The sequence below is a fragment of the Cinclus cinclus genome, chromosome 7 (assembly GCF_963662255.1).
Source record: "Cinclus cinclus chromosome 7, bCinCin1.1, whole genome shotgun sequence".
In the NCBI taxonomy this organism is placed as follows: Eukaryota; Metazoa; Chordata; class Aves; order Passeriformes; family Cinclidae; genus Cinclus; species Cinclus cinclus.
This window is the reverse complement of record NC_085052.1, coordinates 18,192,464-18,212,531: the sequence shown is the minus strand read 5'-3', so window position 1 is coordinate 18,212,531 and position 20,068 is coordinate 18,192,464. Positions and strand designations below refer to the sequence as shown.

Sequence of the window (20,068 nt, the reverse complement as noted above, 5' to 3'; positions counted from 1 at the left end):
CACCCCAGCTTTATTTTTGAAAACGAAAGTGGTAGAACTTGTTACATTATGCCTTTGAGTTCAGGAGACAGTTCTGATTGGATTGTAACACAGCTTTTCAAGGTCAGTGGTGGAAGGCCCTCCACTTGAATCATTAAAAACCAAAATGAACAAAGACTGAAACACGGAGCACAGGGAGTGACCTTGCACTGGGTAAGGGATGGTGTGGTTTCCTTGTAATCTTTCCATCTCTATTTTGTGTCCAATAACATTTACTGTGTAAGGAATATATTTATGGCAAAGTTTAACAGGCCAAATTTCACTCCACCTGGGTGCCAGCCAGTTTACTGTGAAGTCAGTGTCCATAAAGTGTAATGAAGGACTCTGTGGTCTAACTGCATTCATATGTGGTCAGGGTTATATTTCCCATTAGTAGTTTAGGCCAGATTGTGATCTCATTTATTCCAGTGCAAATCTAAAATAATTCCATGTTGCTACTCCTGATTTATATTAATTACTTTAAGATCAGCCTGGCCCAGTATAAATAAGACTAAAGATTTTTGGTACCATTACTGCAAAATGTTCTCTTCTGTACTTACTGAAAGATGCCATGTTTTCTTAACAGTTTTATGATTAGAAACCTAGCTTCAGATTTCTTCTGGAAAAAGACAGGACTAGCTGTATAATGCTCCTCAGTATTATTTTGGCACATCACTTCAACATTACCCTGTTCCAAATGCCTGTTTTTCCAGTGCACTACACCTGGTGTATAATTTAGATCGGAATGAAGCAGTACCAAATCTTCCTGGTTACATGGTTTGACTGGTTTTGTGTTGGACAAAGTGTAGAAAATCAACCAGTGAAACACAGATGCTAAGTCTCAAAACTCTTCAAATGGTATGTGAGACTTATAGCCTGAGAATTCTCAGCAGTAATCAAGTTCTTCACTTTGCTTATGGTATGAGGCTTCAGCAGGCAGCAAGGTTACAGGGAAAGATAGCTTCCCTTTATGTCATGGAGTTGTTTTCTTTGGGAAAAAAGAAAAGCTAAGAACTCCTATCCAATTTCCTTGTGGGCATACCTCAGCCACATCGATTTATATACTGTGATACCAAGTAATGTAGGAATGCTTTCTGTGCACAGAGAGAGCAAGTTAGGAAGAGTGGCAGAGCTGATTCAAAATACAAAAATGAGGAGAGGTTTTAAATAAGCTTTATTTCTGGTATTTTCCTCACCTCCTCCAGCCTGGGGGCAGTGTACTGTGGTCCTGGTCTGTAAAGCTTTAGCATTTCCCTCTTGCACCATGAAAATCACACTGTGGGCAGTGTGTGCAATGCTGTCCTTGTTATTTTGTAGGTGGCCATCAGTGTAAAGATTGTGCTAACAAATTGCTTCTTATTCTGAGGTAAAAGGGTTTGTGAACTAACACTTATTTAGACAGCAAACCATACAGCCACACAATACGACATCTTGTTGCCTGTTGCATCTGTGCTGGTATCAGTGCAAAAACACACAGATCAACAGCACTAGAATTTGATTCCCTATGTGTAAAACCATCTCCTTGTGCAGGCACAGTGAAAGTCTTTTATGTGTCTCAAATTTAACTGAGTGTCTCATCTAAACTGGGTTACATAAAACAGGGGGCTTATCCAAAATTTTTGCAGATTTTATTTCTTTAAATGAAAATACCCATATTAAAGCTGAGTGAACCAAATATTGAACAGGCAGAAGGAAGCCTAATGAGACAAAGAAAAACAAACTTCCTATAATTGAGTCATGCTGGAAGCTTATTTCCCCTTATGTCTAGAAGTCTGAAAATTTAAATTGGTGCAGATGAAATCCTGCTGGAAGGAAAGCATTCCACTAGAACAGGGGGTTGAAATGAAATGAAGGACTGCATCCTGTCCCTGAAACACTGATTTTACAGGAGAGATCTCTGTCTTTTCTGCAAGTAGAAATAGTAGAGAAGGGAGAAAAATAATTTTGTTTATAAAACAAGAGGAGACAATTTGCAGTGAGCTGACTGGTTCTTTTCCTGTCTTTGTTAGCAACTGACTGTTCATTTTGATCAAACTACTGTTTCTCATGACCTGTTTCTGGATCAGTGAAAAAAGACACAACACAGTGCTGTCAAGCTTAGCTGTGCAGGCTGTGTTTCTGCAATGGATAATGAGTTTACCCATAGGAAATGCCAGATTACGATATTTGTTCACTCACTGATCATTGGTCCCTGATTTTTTTCTAATGAAGATGTGTTTTTCCATCAAAATGACACTCAGATATGCTTTTGAGAAATATATATTTACTTGTTTTTTATGAGGTAATTTGTCACTAATCAAGGCAGTTTGTACACTTCCTTGGATCTGCAGGGCACAATTTGGAAATCGCTGGACTAAGGCAGCACAAAAGAAATAAAGATGGCTGTAATTTCTTGGTTAGAGGTCTATGACTGCTGGAAGGAAAAAGATGATACTGCTAGGTAGTCTGATACAGTAACTCCTTTCTTCCCACCTTTCAAAGGAACATGATTAGGACTAAAATTCAGGAAGTTATTCTAGGTGGGATGATAAGAAAATGGTGCTACAAACTGTGGAATTTCCATGTCAGGTCTGGAACCAGATGAGAGAAGGGTGGCAGTTTCATCATGTTTCCTGTAGTGATCTGGAAGGGTACTTCTTGAATTGCTTGTCCTTCCCTAAAAACTTTGTAACTTTCTCATTTCGACCACAAACTATGGACTTTCCATAACTAATTTGCATTTGTGCTTTTGTGAATTTCAGACATTTCAGTGCAGTGTAATTTTCTCCACAATTACTGACTGAAGTTCTGTGAGGTCTAAACTCATTGAGATGAGCATAACTATGACATAGCAGTTTGTGAACACAGGAAAAAATGCTTTTAACACACTGGCCTTTGCTAAGCCTGGCAGTTTTAATATTAATTAGCCAGTACTATGAAATAGTAAATAGTATTTTGTCAAGTAATAAAATTTCTCAAGGTTGGACAATAGTTTTCCACTGAAATCAATCACTTTAGTGAATTAACAGCATTATTGATTTTAAATGGACTCACCAGCAATTGCATCTTCACTGTTTGTTTTTCCAACTGGATTCCAGTTTCTGGACATATTTATTTTACATATGTATTTCCCATATTACTCTGGGAAGAATTTATTTGCTATTTGTGCCCATATAGTATAGCTTTTTATCCTTGATGGCTAAATGGATGGCTAAAGTTTCTAAATATTTGGCTTAACAATTAACATTGTTTGTACATGACAGCACAACTGATTGTTTTTAGGAAAACAAAGCAGTTTATCTGGATCATTGAGATATTAAAAAGGCTTAACAGACATCAGAAGAAATACATTAGTGTTGTTTACTCATTCATTGACTACTCCATTTGTTTCCACATTAAGAATATTTAATATTCTTCATATGTATATCATTTTACATGAAATTCTGTATGGGTTTTAATTCATTAAAGTATTTTCCACAACATTGAGAAGTTTAACAACAAGATAGTGCATAAAAATCAGAACATGAAAATGTCTCAAAAGAGTTCAGGTTAGTGATCACACTGAGTCTAGTTGATAAGACAAGTAATAAAAAAGATGGGAAATCTATTTAGTTCACAAATTTTTCTTCCTGTAAAAACTTGAAGTGTTTAACATAATTTATTTTAAAAAAATGGCAGGAACTTACAAATGAGCAAATGAACACCAATGTGTAACTGCTGTACACTCTAACTGAATTCTGGGGGACCATTTCCCGAATTTAATTACCTTACAGCTGGCCTTTGGTAGACATGAGAAATCCAAGCTCTAGATTAAAGTTACACATATTTCTAAATAATTACAAAGATATATGTTTAGGAATTGTAGGAAAGACAAGGAATGTTGTGCATTAAGCTCATGTCAGTATCTCTGTGAGTTATCCTGGAATACACTATCACTTCTTATTTAGCTTGATAGCAGCGTGCAAAGTATATTTTTTTTTTCTGTCTTTGGGGCAGGACAGCAATCTAATTTTAGCCTTAAGTACAAACATATGATTCTTTTCCTTGAGTCAGTTGATCTGGGCACTGGCTAAAAGAGTCAATGCACTGCCTTTGCTCATCCTCCCCTCTGACAGACACTGAGAGAAGCAGGCATGTTCCTTTCAAATACCAGGTGTCTTGGCAACCCTGACAGACTGGGAATGGTTATTTTTGATATGTCTAGGTGAAATAGAGGATACATAATTTAGCTCTTGCAATTTGGAAAACAGACTCTTCCAACTACTGTTAATTTTTAAAGATGTATAAATAGGAATGTATATAATTTCCAAAGAAGACCCTTTTACGTCTTTAAAGTTGTTCACATGCTTTCAATACTGACAACTGGGATTTTCTATGGGACAAAAGGAAATCTGTGATTTGTAGTTACACTTTAAAAAACTGACACACTGAACATTTACATTTGATTACAGGAGAGGAATCCAGAAAACCCAATGAATTATTGAAGTATTTCAACCATGCACAGAAAGAGCAGGGGAATGGGGAAGAATGCCAGCATGTGGGAAAGGAGTCACTTTGAGCTATGTATGGGGAGCCAATCACAGAGACCACAGAGATTGAATTGCAGCTCCCGCTTCTTTCTAGGGTTTACACTTGGGTGGCTATCTTCCTTTTCATAAGAACTAGGGATGTGTTCCTCCACTGGGCTATCGAGAGCTGTGTAGGTGAGCACTGAGCATCTCCTTTGCTTTGATGAGTGCTGTTTCAGCTGGTGTTTCTATGTGAGGAGTGACTCCTTTCCCTTCCCAAGAGGTGCTGTCTGCAGAGATGACTGATCTGGAGGTGGGGATGATGATGTAGAAGTTGGTTTCATCTACCTGGTATGTCTGTGGGGAATGGCAGCCACCACTGGTCTGCTCCCCAATGATGAGAGCTCTGCCCAGTCTCTTCATTATGTATACAAACTCTTCAGCAGCCCCAGCTGTCACAGCACTGGTAAGGATTACCAGCCCCTTCTGAGTGCCATACCTCTCCCCTGTAAGGTAGGAAAAAACCCATCAGAAATGAATCCATTTTCAGAGAATTATTTGTACAATAGAGCAAAGAAAAGCCAAGATAGAAGCTTTACTCCCTACCTGCTGTTAGCAACCCAAGAAGTTTGGAAATTTACTTTGTGCCTATGATATTATTAAAGTACTTTTAACACTAGCCCAGACTATATGTTGCAAAAAAGGCTGCCTCCCTGTGTGGTGCTCTTGTGCCATCAGTTTCTGGTTTTGAGCCTCATAAGGAGAGAAGCCAGCTCATGATTAGTTCTTCTGTGGCTTCTGTGACTTTTACAGAAGCACCAGACCTCATCAGAGTAGCAGAATAGACAGGTGAGAAAAATGGCAATTTTCACTGTTGCAGCAGGAGTAGTCAAAACTCATCCAGAAGCATCTTTAGTTTTCCACCCTCATCCCTGTTCTAGGAATATGGCTGTCATAGAGCTTGGCCTGCAACTGTGCAGGCATTATTTTATGAAATTATAATTACAGTGGTTTCCCACAGCTTTTTCACAGATTGTAAATGGATGCTATACATGGCCTTTGTCCCAAACCCTTCAACAAATATGCCTTTATTATTAGGATCTAAGTACATAATTTTCTTACATAAAAGCTGACAGGAATAGGAAGGATTATGACCCTTATTTTCAATCTATCTGAACATGCTAGATACTTTTTGAGAGTTTAGTTTCTTTGAAAAGGTGACCAGCAGGTAATAACTAGGACTTAAAAACTAAACGGCTCTAAAAATGTCAATATATAAGTAAGTAATAATATGACATATAATTCTCATGGTGAATTCTAAGAGCAGTATGGTAATAATAGCATGGTAATTAATTTTCACACCATCTTTGGTCTTCTCATTTCACTATAAACATAATAACCATTAGAAGACTCTTTTCACAGTGGTACATATAATACAGGATCAGATCCAGCTCCTTTGAAGTTAATATGAGTCTGCCTGTTCTCTTTGACGGGAACTGGAATGTGTCCATAGAAATCATATCCCTAAGCACAGCCCACCCCTCTGACTGCCTGGGAAGGAAAATAGATGGGCCCTGCAGACTGGGACAAAATTTAACCATTTCAGCCTGATCCAAGCCAACAACTGCAGACACCCTTAACTGTTTTGCTACTGTCTTAGCTTAAGACAGGAAAATAATTAAACCCCTTTTTGAGGCTTCTTAGAACTCTAACTGCAGTTAATGAACACTGAGGAGCTCCATTTCTGCATGTTGCAGCACCCTTTCAACTTCCACAAACTGGGGCAGGGTAGGTGTGTGGGGTGTGTGATGTTGCCAAATGCTTCAAACTCACCCAGATGTACAAAATTTAGTGTTTTTCTTTCTTTTCTCTGGACAAACTGGGGTGTTTTCATGCACTGAAGTAGAGGATTACACAGGTAGGTTAATAGGGAACAATGTATAAAACTATGGGAGTGTTGGAAGAGACCTTACTAGAGGTCTAGGCAACACTGGATTTTTTTTTTTTTTTTATTTTGGCAGCTTTTAGAAGCAAAAAGTTACAGCTGATGTACATAGTATTATATTTGTCTAAACTTCTGGGGACCAATTTACAGACTTCTGTGCATAAAATACCCCATTTCTAGGAGTGATAAACTGTTACTTATAGATGGCATCGAGTGACATGGCTGAAATGCACTTTTTTTTGGTTTCTACATTCTCTATACAGCTTGAGCTGATCATGGCAGGTGCTTTCACCAAATGAGTGGTGAAATTTAATGAGTGGTGAGGGTTTAATGCCTCACTTTAAAATGACAAGGAGGGACATCTGAAATGAAAAGCTACTCTGAAAAGAAATTGTCATTTACCTTTGAGCTGTGGCTGGGTCCATATCTCCTTTACTGAGTCACTGGGTCTGTCATAAACTTTGTCCAAGAGAACTGGGTGTCCTTCATCAAAGAAATATGAGCACAGGATTCCTATGGGTGTAGTGGAGCCTCCAATGTTGTACCTTTTCAAAAATTTAAAATATTAGGAAAACAAGTGAAAATTTGTGTCAGGCAGTAATTCTTCCTTCCAAGTACTGTTCCTTAATATCAGTCCCAAAAAGACTTATGGCTACATTTTGATATATTTACATTCATTCTCCCTTATCAGCATTTGCACATCTATCAGATAAAAAAAAAAGTCCTGTGTAAGAGTGTTGGACTGTTATTACCCACAACTAATTTTAAAAGCAAACATAAAACTTAAAAGTCTATTTTTTTCCTTGATATTGCCTAGGAAAAATCAGAAAGTAACCCAAGACTCTGAATCCACAGAGAAATATCAGATTCTTGTTACTCTTCTCTGAGTAACCCATTCTGTTCGTGATGTAGGCCAGCATGGAATGAATACTTAAACCCTAATATATAAAAGTAAATTCCAATTAAAGCAACATATGTTTGTAGAACTGTTGTGTTCTTATTTTTTTCTACACAAAATGAGAAGACTTAGTGGCTTAAATGAGGTAATTTTTTGTGCTTAAAGGTTGTCTTAGTTGCTTCATTTAGCACAGTTGTAATTGAAAACTTTGGTTGCAGTTTAATTCCATAGCAGTCTCTGAAGATTAATTTTACTGAAGAGCCTGTTATTGGAGAACCCCTGCTATAAATACACACAATTAACTACCAACATATTTTTGCCTGTCACTTTTCACTAATACTAGAGCACACACAGCTCTAGAAATGTTTGTATTTTACTTACTGATAGTGTGGATTCAGTATTTTCCTGTAGTTGATTTTAGGAGTACCTAGCACAGGCATTCCAGCAAAAAACTTGCTGGAAAATGGGTTTATTTAGTACAATCTATAGCTAAGATTCTTCACATCCAGAAAAGGATCTGACAATCCAGGAGGTCTCTGTTCCGAAGAGAGAGGCTTCATTCTTCAGCATTTGAGAGCCGTGTGGTTGACACTAGAAGTTAAATAACCACCTTCAGCATGTCCCTGATAATGCTGTGCTGCTGCTGCTGCTGCACAGCCCATGAGACAGCTCAGCCCAGCAGAGGCCAGGTTCCCACAGGGACCATCACGGCTGAAGGTGGTGGCAGGCAGGGCAATGCTGAAATGCTCTTCCTGGGACTCTTGCAGACAGTGAAACTTCAGGAACTTTAGTCAGTAATAACAACTGAGCTGCTGCCAGAGTTTTAACTTAACTTTTAGATGCTAGTACTCCTTCTTACAGATGACTTATATGACATTTGGGAGGCTTTTTAGTTTATTAGTGTCTCCTATTGATGCTGTGAGAGTTAAAAACATGAAGTTCATGCATGGCACAGCTGTTCTATGAAGGGGAGCTATTAAGGTGAGAGGCATCATGCATTATGGTTAATCCCATGCAAAATTGAAATTATCTAAATGTGAAGTTCATGAGTGATCCAGCTGTTTCAGGGAGGAAAACTTGTAAAATGAGAAACATTATTCATTACAGTTAATCCCATGCAAAATTTAAATCATCAGTCTTAAAATCATAAGATTGGCAAACAGAGAATTTCAGAAGGTTTGTTTGGGGTTGTCTTTTATACGCAGTTAAAGGACTGAAAATACGTTAAATATTAAAAAAAAATAAACCTAAACAAAACAACACATGAAAAGAGCTATAATGATACCATTTAGTACCTGAGATATGATTTAATCTTTGCTGTTTCAGTGTCCCCAACCCTGAAATTTTTAGTTTGGGAGAAAACTGGGACAAGAAAGAGGAAAGTCCCAATCCTATGTCAAGTCTAATGGAAGATGGAGGTGCTTTTGCTGAATTCAAATTCAGTCATGGGTGTTTTATGTTGGTTGCTGCTTTGCCTCTTCTGTGCTCACATAGTGAGATCTTTGTCTCTGCTCTCATCACTGTGCTCAACCTTTCCTCCTTATGCTAAAAATCCCACAAGAATATTAAGAAGATTACCAAATATTAAAAGCCCCATGATGACAATAGATGCAAGTAGTTCTAACATTAAAACCAAGTACTTACACAGTCCTTCTTTTCTTTGGTTTATATTTTTAATGTTCTGGGCTCACACACATTAGCTCTGGACCACAAAAAAGGAATTACTTCTTTAAATATTGTGTAGGAAATAAACATTTTTATATTAATCTGCTTTGATAGCTGGTGGAAAATGGATGACATCTTATGGTTCATAGGATTTGAAGCACTGTTGACACACTGGAGTGTCCAACAGAATTCTAAGCAGAGAGCAGGCATATGATTCTGCAGCTTGGATCAGCAGGGCCCAGGAGTTCTACAGTACCTCTAAGCACCTCTGTGCTCTGTGCACAAGGCTTGTTCTGTACACACCTAATTGCCCAGAATTATTTAGCACTGCAAATTAAATGTTGTAACACAGCCTTAAACATGGTCAGTCTTTGTTGAATCACTTGACCACTACATGAAGTAAAAGATTTATTTACATATATATGTGGCATATGGAGAGTTAGATTAGAAAAAATTAGAGAAATAAAACTCATGTAACATCCAGAATTGCATTCTGCAAACTATTCCCTAAATTTTCCTATTTAGCTCTAAACATCTCAAGTGATGATACAATTTATCTTGAGATATACTTTCAGACTGTTATTATTTTCCTTGGCTGTTTCCCTTTTCTCATTTAATCCTAGCAATGTTAGCCTGTAAACAGGACATCAAGCCATGTAAAGCTAATTCACTGTTACAAATAAAATGCTGTTTTGAAAGAGCTTTGGTTATTTGCCATTCAAAGGTTTACCTCATGTCTATGATTAATGCATCTGTGTGAACAATTTTCTTCCAAACATGCTCTATCATTAGGTCGGACACCTGGGTTAGAAGTTCACTGTCTCCAAACATATCAAATCTCAGATAGCTGATGTTGTTTTCAAATACATTTGTGTGGAATGAAAATTTAATCAAATCTTCAAATACTTCTGGTGGAGGGATCTGAAAGAGTACAGAAAAACAAAACAAATAATTTTCTGGCACTGATATCTTGACACAAAATTACGTGGGTCCTGTTTTAATCTAGGTGGGACACATGTGAGAAATGTGACCAAGTTTGAAAAACATAATACATTTTACAATACTTTTGCACACTAAACATAGGTTAGCATTGTCTGATGCATTTTTGTGCAGTATAAGGTGCATCAATAAAACACCCACACTCTGGATCAGGCACCTATTTCCCAGAGCTCAATTTATTTTTCAAAAATACAAGAATTTGTAGCAAAAAGACTACAAGAACAATCCCAGCCTGCAGCATAAATCCCAGTCCAAGGTTGCCACCCAAGCACACATTTTGCCTTTATGAGTTATTTCTAAACATGGCATCTGGGACTTTCATAATCTCTTGATTGGCCTCATTGGACAAACAGCTGCTGGATGCAGGTGCAAGTGGCCCCAGCCCCTCTTAATGACCCAGTCCCTGGGACAATAACCTGATGTGTTGGGCATGTGCTAGGATAGTCATGAAGTAGATATGTTAAATCTCTTATATCGTGGCCATGTGCCTGGAGCCTCACGTGTTAGGTTGCAATTTATTTAATTTTGCTTAGCTTATGTTATTAAACAGAAGACATTTTTTTTAGTAGCAACGTGTAGCCAGATAATAAAGTTATCCTAGTAACCCCTGTATGCATTGAGGCGTAGCCAGCTCATATTGCCAAACTTCTATTTTGCATGCAGCATCTGAAAATGGAATTTTCAGATATTCCTTCAGCTTGAGATAAGAATTTAGACTACATATGACTTATATGACCTTCAGCCATTTGGTCTTTTCTCCTCGGGATTGCTGTGAAAATGCTGTTATACTTTCTTTTTAATCAGTTGCCCTCTGCCATAGCTCATCCTCAAACAATTCATGCTTTTACACTCAAAAGAACAAGGAGTCAGCAGTGAGCCATGTGCTAGAGGTGCTCTTCCAGTCTACGACATGACACAGAATTGGCCAGGCACTTGGGCTGTCTGCAACTACAGAGAAGTCAAATAATCTTCTGACATCTATATAGTGGAGGAGGAGCTATGCTCCTGCCAAAAGCAGGACTGCCACAGCAGAAAGAGTTCCAAGGTGTGTGAATGCAACTGTGTTTGACACAGCTCGAGGTTACCTAGGGGAAAACTACCCACCATATGACACTTCATCATTCAGTTCTTGATGTATGCCATAATTACCAAAATTGAAATAATTAATTTAAAAGCCCTGTTGGCCCGTAGTTGTTGACCTGATGAAAAGAGTAAACTCCTTTCTGTACCCTTCTTTATCACTATACCTTGTGAAAATAACCATTATATCTGGACTGTGAGCACATTAGTCCAGCACTGCTGAGCTTGTCATTTCCAATCCACTTCCCAGTGACATCAATGCTACTTGATATGCCCACTATAATTTGATTAAAAAAATCACAGTTTTGAAAAATATGTCCAACATGCATTGATTGTTTTGATAGAACATATATCTAGTTCAGAGATATCGGAGATTCCCCCAGGAGGAAAATAGAAACATTGCTCATTAGTAACATCTGCAAATAAAACTGATGTGTTACTCTCAGCCACTTACTAATTATATTTTAACTGAACACACAAATGTCTTGTCTCTGTCTCCAGTGATAACTGCTAAATGCATACCCATAAGCATGTTAAGAATAGGAACTGTCTGATAAATTTGTTCTTGACTTATTCTTTTACTGTGATGCATTGCATTTTTGTTCCCTGAGGACTTCAGTTTTGATAACTCTTGAAAATTTGTTATAAATTTGAAGGTGGGCAGATTGCTCTTAAAGCCCCAGCTCTTATGAAGTGAAATAAATGAGCAAGGATCTAAATGAAAGCTCTTCATGGCTTCAGGAAAAGGTATGAAAATACATCTATTCTAAAAGTTCCAAGATTGGAAATCAGATGAAAAGCACTCAGAATGTAATTCCGGAGTGCCGGGGAAAGTGTCTGAACCTTTCAGCAAAAGGGGTGAGGAGCCTATGACTGAAATTAGAGAGTTACTGCCCTGCAAAACTGCAGGTTCATGACACTGACACGTGGGCCACATGCTGTGGGTACCGAAGGAGGCAAATCAAGCTTCAGGAAGCGACCACCTTCTCTCTTTTGGAAGGCAGGGCTCTGCTGGCCAAGGACAAGATGGGACAGGATGCAGCTGAAAGTAAGATCTGCTGCTCAGTCAGACAATGTTTACATACAAATGACTTCTTGTTAAATATAAACTCTCAGGTGCACACTATAAGCAATCTGGCTACACCAAAGGACCTCCAAGCTAACTCCACTTAAGCCAAGGAAAAATGTTTTTTCATTAACCGTGTAGGGTCTGCAGTCCTGTTCTGCAGACTCCTTCCACAGGTGAGTGGACTAAGTAAAACCATGATGTCACAATAAACAGGACCTTACAATGCTGCCCTGGGACTTGTGCACGGAGTTTGATCCCTGATTCTGTTATTGACACAAACCCCAGCCATGGGCAAACGACTTTTCTAAACCTACCTCTCTTCCCTATTTTCTCCCCTTTCATCTCTCCCTTAAGTTATTTCGTCTATTTAGGTGGAACCTGTTTTTTCACAGCAATTTTTGCGCTGAAGATTGTAAGATAACTCTGATTTCCATTAAGGTTGCTAGTTCTGTCAACTGCTAGCTGTTAAAATAGTATCACCAATACCCTTGCAATACCATTGCAAACTCTGAGATTAGTTTAAGAATCATGAGATCTTGAGGGCTGAGTGGCAGGGTTGCAGTTTTCTTAGAACATTTGGCTTCCCTGTGTACTCTCATAGGTTGGAATGGAACTGTTTGTCCTAGCAGGGCCCCCAGCTCAAGGACTGAGCAGGATCAGCTATAGCCCTGACAGCTCATTCTCACTTGCTCTTAACAACACACACTTAACTGGGTGATTTCCAGGCAATCCACCCTAGTACGTCACCAGCCTTAGTATTAGAAAGATGTTTTTAAGATCTAGTGTAAACAGTCAGAGTTCACTACTTTGTACTGTTTAAGTGCATTACTTCTTGGCCAATTTACTATGGACAAGGGAAGAGATTATTCTCTTCATATTTGAAACAGTCTCTTACGTATCTGAAGACTGTTTTCATGTGTCCTCTCAGTTTTCTTCTCTCTGGAATAAACAACTCAAATATTTTAAACTTTTTGAAGGCTGCTTTTATTCAGTGCTCTCTTTACTCTTGTCCCTCTTTTCTGCTGTCTCCATACTTGAGCCACATCTTTCCAGAAAGCCAGTGCCTAAGGCTGTGCCTATTATACTCTAGATGAATTTTCTTTAGAGCTAAATGTACCAGAAGATTTCATGTTTTCCTGATTATATTCTTCCTTATCTATTCCAGTTTGATGATGAGGGGTATTTACTGCAACAGCTTGACCCTATTGACTTGTGCTCAGCTTATGAACTATGAAGAGCCCATTTACATTTTTACAGGACTCCCCCTAAACAAGATACTTTCTTCTCAGAGTTGGGCAATGAACTACTATCACCCTAGAAACAAGAAAGCAAAGATTGCAAAAAAAGAGCCAATGAGAGTTAAAGAAGAAACATTTTTCTCTTGCATGAACTTGCATAGTACCACTGCCTTTACTGTGTAAAGTAACATCATATGAGCCTACAACAATTGTTTTTCCACCTGTTAGCAATAGATGTAGCAATTTGATTATTTATCTTGACACTTGGAGGCTGATCTCATTTTGATTTCACTCATTAATGAAGGGATGCAAACAAACTGTACTTCTTTCTGGTAAAACACCTGTAACTATTGACTCCTTCACTCTCCTATATATACATATTATTAGTCTGGAAACAGAAGGACTTGAAATGCAGGAGCAATCTCTCTTTATAAAGGATTAATTTTTTGCCTTTTTTTCTGATAATATTTTTCAGCTGCTTATTTAAACTGTCATTACAGAAATTCTCTTAGGTGTAAAGAGTGCATTAAAACTATTTGGTCATTATGAAGGGGACAAAATAATCACTCAGAGAGACTCCTCATCACTTAAAATGGATGTAACGCTTATGCCAAAATCAGGCAGCAGTTCTTCCATAGGTAGACAGTCACAAACACAAGTGTTTCAGTTTGTAGAGGAAGTTTGACTCAAGAGGGAGAGAGAGACAGAAGAATAAAAAGCAGGGATTATTAAACGGCAGGTTAGCAAGTTTACAGAGCTCTGCCTTATTAGCAAAATGTTATTTTCTAGGTCACAAAAAATATAGACAAAATTTGCCTCAAGGAAGTCTGACTTTGGAAAGTGGCATTTATGCAGCTGACAACTCTGACTAGCAGTGACCTTGCTGCTCCTTAGAGGAGACACATTAACTCCCCTGTACTATGCTTCAGCAGCTATTCTAGTCCAGCAGATGCAAAGGACTGCATGCATTTCACTTGTCCATCTCCTATGTCCCATCCCATCATTCCTGTAGTTATTTATCATCACTTTCAGTTAGTTGTGTTGGACCTGCTTCACCATCAAGGTCATTAACAGTAAAATTCTACTGTCAAGGGAGAGGGTGACTTGGAAGGTAGGTAGCACAGGAGAAAAACTAGCTCTTCAGTTTTTAAGGAATAAATGCGATATAGATCAGGAGAGCCACTATGTCCATGTATCGGGCTGCTGAATTTTATTTTTTTTTTGGTAAATTTACAAATGCAGCTGGTGCCATTATATATGCTTCACTGTACTCTAAAAGAATTTACTCTCTGGGGTATACTGAAATGTTCCACAGAAAGCATCCCTCTTACGGCTGCAAAAGCAAAACAGGAGATGAAGGTACTCTTGCTGCCCAGAGCTCTGTGGAATGGGTAGATTTCTTTTACCTCCATCTTAAAGAAAATCCTTTAATGACTTCAGTGTCTTTGTTAACATCTTAATTGTCTCTTGTCTGTTTGACTCCTGATTTTCTCCAGCAATATGAGGGAATGCTTCTGCCTATGGAAATAATTTTAGTCTCATAAGAGACATGAGTCTCTGCTCTTCATACATTATTTCACCTTTGAGAAATCTCACATTTGTCCTGGTTTTCATCCACGCTGATGTGACTTCCTTCTTATGGATGTATCCCTGACCTGTTCAAATTATTTTGCTTGACAAAGAACTATGGTAAAACAGAAGCATTGAATAATATAATCACATTTCTTCACTAGGTCTATTAGGATCAGAATTTTATATCATGTGACAAATAAGATACTTGTCCTCTGTGTCCTGTTCTTGATGTTTAAGGTCTGAATGAAGTAAGACCTGAACAAGTAAAAACCACCAACAATATTCATTAACAGCCTTCAGTGAACACAGTGACTAATTTGCAAGATTTATCCATTCTGCAGAATGGGGAGAAATTTTGGTGTGTCATTACTGGTACATTGATAATAATTGGGCACAGAACTCTGCCAAAAGCATTGAAATATCTTTAGAGTGAAGTTTTCTACACTCAACCAAGTGGGGAGGGAGAGTGCTGGAATAGAAAACTCCTTTAATTAATGATTTCCATTTAATCTTAGAGGCAAGAATGGGGCCAGCTTCTCTTGGTTAACAAACTTGAGAAAAAAATCCACCCCCTAGCAATGCTTAGACTTTGTCCTTGACCTTAGTATTTGTGGTAATACCACAAAGGTCATGGCCACTTTAAATCTTGCATGCCAAAAATCTCAGAGTGTGGAAGTCTATGGATTTCCTCCCCCAGGAAACATTTAATAGTTACCTGACACTTGGTCTACTCTGGTTCATTGCAAAGGCAAATGCTTTCTCTTCAAAAAGTAATTTTATGAGTCCCTGGAGAAAATATGCCTCTGATAGCCATGCTAGTGCAGTAGTCAGAAACCAGCTAACTCAATCCAAGGAAGGGATCAGGTTATCCTAACCCTCTATTTAATTTGAAGATGGAATTTTAACAAGTGCTCCTGGGAGCTCCCTTCTGCACAACAATGAACAAGAAAGATTGCCAAGCCAGACCAGTGTATAAACACTCAGGCTCAGAACAAAGCACAGACTGTTATGCAAACCACACAGCAAGGGCAAAAGTAGATTATTAAAAATCAATTTCTCCCTGGGGTCACCTAAATTCCACCCAGATACTTCTTCCAAAGTATTTCTAGGTCACTGGGAAACTATCTGATGCTGAGTATGAGATACAATTAGAAGAACTTTTCACTGCTACTACCAAAGGAGTTGCTGATTATTCTGGTGTAACAGATATCAGCTGCTACAATTTTATATAGAAAAGTTTATCAAAGAGCACATGGCTGCACGTTTAGCGAGTTGTATGCATTTACTCTAGTCCTACTAAACTTCCCTCAAATTACAACCTGGGTTTGTAACCAGAGGATTTCTGAAAAGCTACAGCACTGAAAGAAGAGGAATCACAGAAAAAATTATGTATCTTCCCTTCTAACCCTGAAGCCCTCCATTTTTTCTTGTGGTATATGGCAACTGAGATTCACTGTCTGAAGGTTGTTTCCAAAATCTATGCATCTAGAAGTACTATCTAATTCCACAATCTACTACCCCATGTGTCAGAGACAGCTCAGCCCACGAAACCCTTGGCTTCTCCTCTGGGAACAGGTAAATCAGGGTGGGTTTGTAGTATGGGCTAGAAAAAGATAAGGTATCTGATTTAATGCTCCCATTCCAGCTGGCATCTCTATAGCTGGGTATGAGAGAACTGTACCTGTTTTGGCATGATCCCTGGGATGCTGTCCTTGGCATGTTCAGGGATGTAGAGTAATTTCAGGTGTTCATCATCAGAAAGAGCTTGTAAGATGGCAGTCACCTTCCCAGCAAGTTCTTCCTCTGTATGGATCCCTTTATAACTGTCTTTGTTGATGTTCTTTGTGAGGTTGGATGCTATAACAGTCCCAATGTCCACAAAGGCGTAATTATCTTCCACGAGTTTGCCTACAGTTCGCAGTATTTGTGGCACCTGAGCACGCAGGTTGGCAATGTGCTGAGCTACAGCCATGGCTTCACTGGCCTGGATGGTGATGTGTGGCTCCACTCCAGACACACTCCATACTTTTCCAGTGACTGGGCTGAGCACCACTTGGCTGGGGATGGAGGCATATAGGGAACTGTTGCCAACACGATAAATGCCCACTGAGAGGGATCCACCAACTGTGGGCTCACCAATAACTGTGGCCCGGTGCAGATCCTTCATAGAGCGAGTGAAAGCTTCAGCTGCTGAGCCGCTCATATGGCTTGTTAGGATGTAGATGTCCTTGAGGGAACCATATCTCTTGCCAGTGAGTTGGGGGAGAGTCCACACCTCTGTGCTGCGGGAGGTACTGCGATCAAAGACAGTGTAGAGGTGTTTCCGAGGCTCAGGCTCAAAGAAGTAGGAGCAAAGTATTGGGATGGCAGTGGAGTAGCCACCTGTGTTGTACCTCATGTCAATAATCATGGCATCCGTGTCCACCAGCTTGTTCCATACCATCTGCAACAGCTGCGGCCCAATGGCCTTCACGGTTTCTGCCTCAGCCATCATATCAAAGCGAAGGTAACCCAGGTTCCCTGGCAATACCTCAATTTTGAAGAGTGCCTCAATGATGTAGCTCAGCTCTTCAGGGCTGGGAATCACATTGGGAAGCTGCTCTTCTGGTGTTGGTTCCACGTGGCTGTGGAAGATGTGAAGCCGATGGTCTCCAGAGGCCTCCTGCAAGTCACTGGTGAGTTGGGAAGCCAAAGTCTCAGAGTCTATAGCTGATCGATAACCTCCTTGGGCCCGTTTGGTGCGGAGCATAGCACTGGCCTTACCAGCCACTTCTGGGATGGCATAGTGAGCCTCTAGGAGCTGCCCAGTACCCTCCAGAAGTACTCCCATGTTCTTGTGGAAGGCTAGCACTTCTTCAGCCTTCTCCAGTGCATCCTCAGCCAACACTATGGCATCAGGAACAACTCCCCCACCCATCCAGCTTTCCCCATGGTTGTCAATGAAGGTGATAACAGGAACCGTGACAGTCAGGCCACGGGTTGTTCCTGGCCCAGGCTGCAGCAGAGGGAAAGTACGGGTGTGTGAGAGGCTTCCTGCTGTGATCTCACCAATCAGTGTGGCACGGCCCAGGGACTGCATGAGGTAAGCAAACTCCTCAGCAGCTGTAGCAGTGTGGCGGCTGGTGAGCAGGTAGATGCCACGCTTAGCCCCATAGGACTGGGCCAGCAATTCTGCCTGGCTCTTGTGCTCCTGTGTATGGTTGGTGCATCTGTCATAAGTTGTGAAGAGATGGACAGGACCAGCAGCAGGGTCTTGAAAATAGGAGAGTAGCACAGGCACAGCAGAGGAGGAAGGGCCTCCAGGGTTGTAACGTAGGTCCATGATCAAGTTCTCTGTATTTTGAAGGGGTTCCCACACTTTGTGTACAATGTAAGGCCCCAGCTTTGCAAGAACAGAGGCATCTGCAAACTCATCAAAGCGCATGTAGCCAACATTACCTGGCAACACTGACACCTTGAAGACAGTATCCACCAAGGCATGCAGCAGTTGCTCATTGTCAGGTAAATCAGCTGCCATTCCAACTGGCTTCTCAGCTGGGGGATCAGCAGCTTCACCTGGCATCATGATTCGGACCATCAGGCGGGGGTCTTCAGATAAGGCTTGCAGCTCAGTGTTGAGCTTGGTGGCCAGGTCCTCGGATGACTGCACAGAAGAGAAGTCAGAGGTGGCAAGGTGCTGCAGTAGCGCAGGCACTCTCTCCGCTAAGCTGTAATAGTCCTTTAATATGTTTTTGAGGTGGCTAATGGTGCCAGGCACTGCTCTGCGCACTGCCAGGATGTCCAAGGATTTCTGCAAGGCTTGCTCTGCCTCAGTAGCCACACATGGCATCACCCCACTCACTTCCCAGCTCTGTCCACCCCCACTCAAGGGGCTCACAGATCGTGACACAGGAACCATCATATAGAAATTGGAAGGGCCAATACGCAGCTTCTGGATGTCCAGTGAGCCCCCGGCTGTCTTCTCTCCAACAGTGATAGCTCTGTTCATGTGCTTGAGGATGTAAGCCACATCTTCAGCCACTCCTGTGGTGTGATGGCTGATCAGAACAATGACATCCTTGTCTTTGCTGTACCTCTCTCCCAACACCTTTGGTAGTGTCCATATCTCTGTGGTGGTGTTGGAGGGACGATTGTATACAGTCTCAACATGGAGCCTCTTGTCTTGTTCATGCAAGTATGAGATGATGAAGGGGAGGCCAGAAATCTGTCCCCCAGTGCTGTGACGAAGATCTATCACCAGGGCAGATGTCTCTATCAGTGTCTTCCAGACCTTGTCCACCAAAAAAGCTCCAACTTTCTGCACAACTTCTTCTCCTATGATATAATCAATCCTCAGGTAGCCAATATTGCCCTCCAGTTTGTCATACATGATCACATGCTCAATAAGACTCAGGAGTTGCTCACGGGTAGGGGAACCCTCAGCCTCTTGTTTGGGAGTGGTATGTGGTAATGGCTCATAGGAAATCACCAGTCTTGGGTCATTCAGTGCACCCTGCACTCCAGCTGTCAAGACGCTGGCCAGCATTTTTGGATCTGAGATGTCCAGGATCTCTCCGCTCTTGATTGCTTGTTCAATGGCTTCTTGCATTCCCACTAGGTTTTCAGGATAGCAGTAATTGTCCAGAAGGACTTTAGCCATGTCCCGCACTAGAGTTGGCTGAAAGATTTCCTCAGCGGGTATGCTGCACATGATCAGTGCTGAAAACAGCAAGAAATGTGTCCTGATCATTTTGCCTTTGTATGGAAGAGAAAAGAAGTCAGAAGCTCTTATCAATCAAGAAGAACATAGCTCTCCCAATGACTCTGAATCCTGAAAGCACTGAAATCCCTGTATTGAATCCAGGTGCACTGAACAGATCTTTTATCTGCACTAAACCTTTAATCTCATTAAAATGGAGTGCATCATCCAAAGTGCACCAATAGATGAAGCTCAGCTCCTTACTACTTCACAGGCCTCTTATGAAACAGTAATAAACTTCAATCATCAAGGAAGATCTTTCTAGCAGTTAATTGTTTCCAAAAGGTAGTGCCTTGCCAAAAGGTAGTGCAAACTGGACCTGGCTTAATCTGAAAGTGGATTGCTTAAATGCAATACTG

The 20,068-nt window shown here is 40.3% G+C and overlaps 1 protein-coding gene across 1 annotated transcript; it reads right to left on the bottom strand.

Annotated features, from left to right (window-relative positions):
* Positions 1-4,682: 4,682 nt before the first annotated feature.
* RBP3 (retinol binding protein 3) lies at positions 4,683-19,700 on the bottom strand. Its single transcript, XM_062496656.1, has 4 exons — positions 16,653-19,700; positions 9,744-9,934; positions 6,853-6,995; positions 4,683-5,011 (listed from the first exon to the last, which is right to left on the bottom strand). Exons 1-4 carry the CDS (start codon positions 19,698-19,700, stop codon positions 4,683-4,685), a joined length of 3,711 nt encoding a protein of 1,236 aa, XP_062352640.1.
* Positions 19,701-20,068: the final 368 nt, after the last annotated feature.

Excerpts from the sequence above, each read along its gene's own strand:
- RBP3 (XM_062496656.1), bottom strand. The coding sequence starts at position 19,700 with ATGATCAGGACACATTTCTTGCTGTTTTCAGCACTGATCATGTGCAGC. Across the intron at positions 6,996-9,743 it reads GCATTAATCATAGACATGAG|GTACAACATTGGAGGCTCCA; the intron begins GTAAACCTTTGA and ends ATTTTTGAAAAG. Across the intron at positions 5,012-6,852 it reads GACCCAGCCACAGCTCAAAG|GGGAGAGGTATGGCACTCAG; the intron begins GTAAATGACAAT and ends CCTACCTTACAG.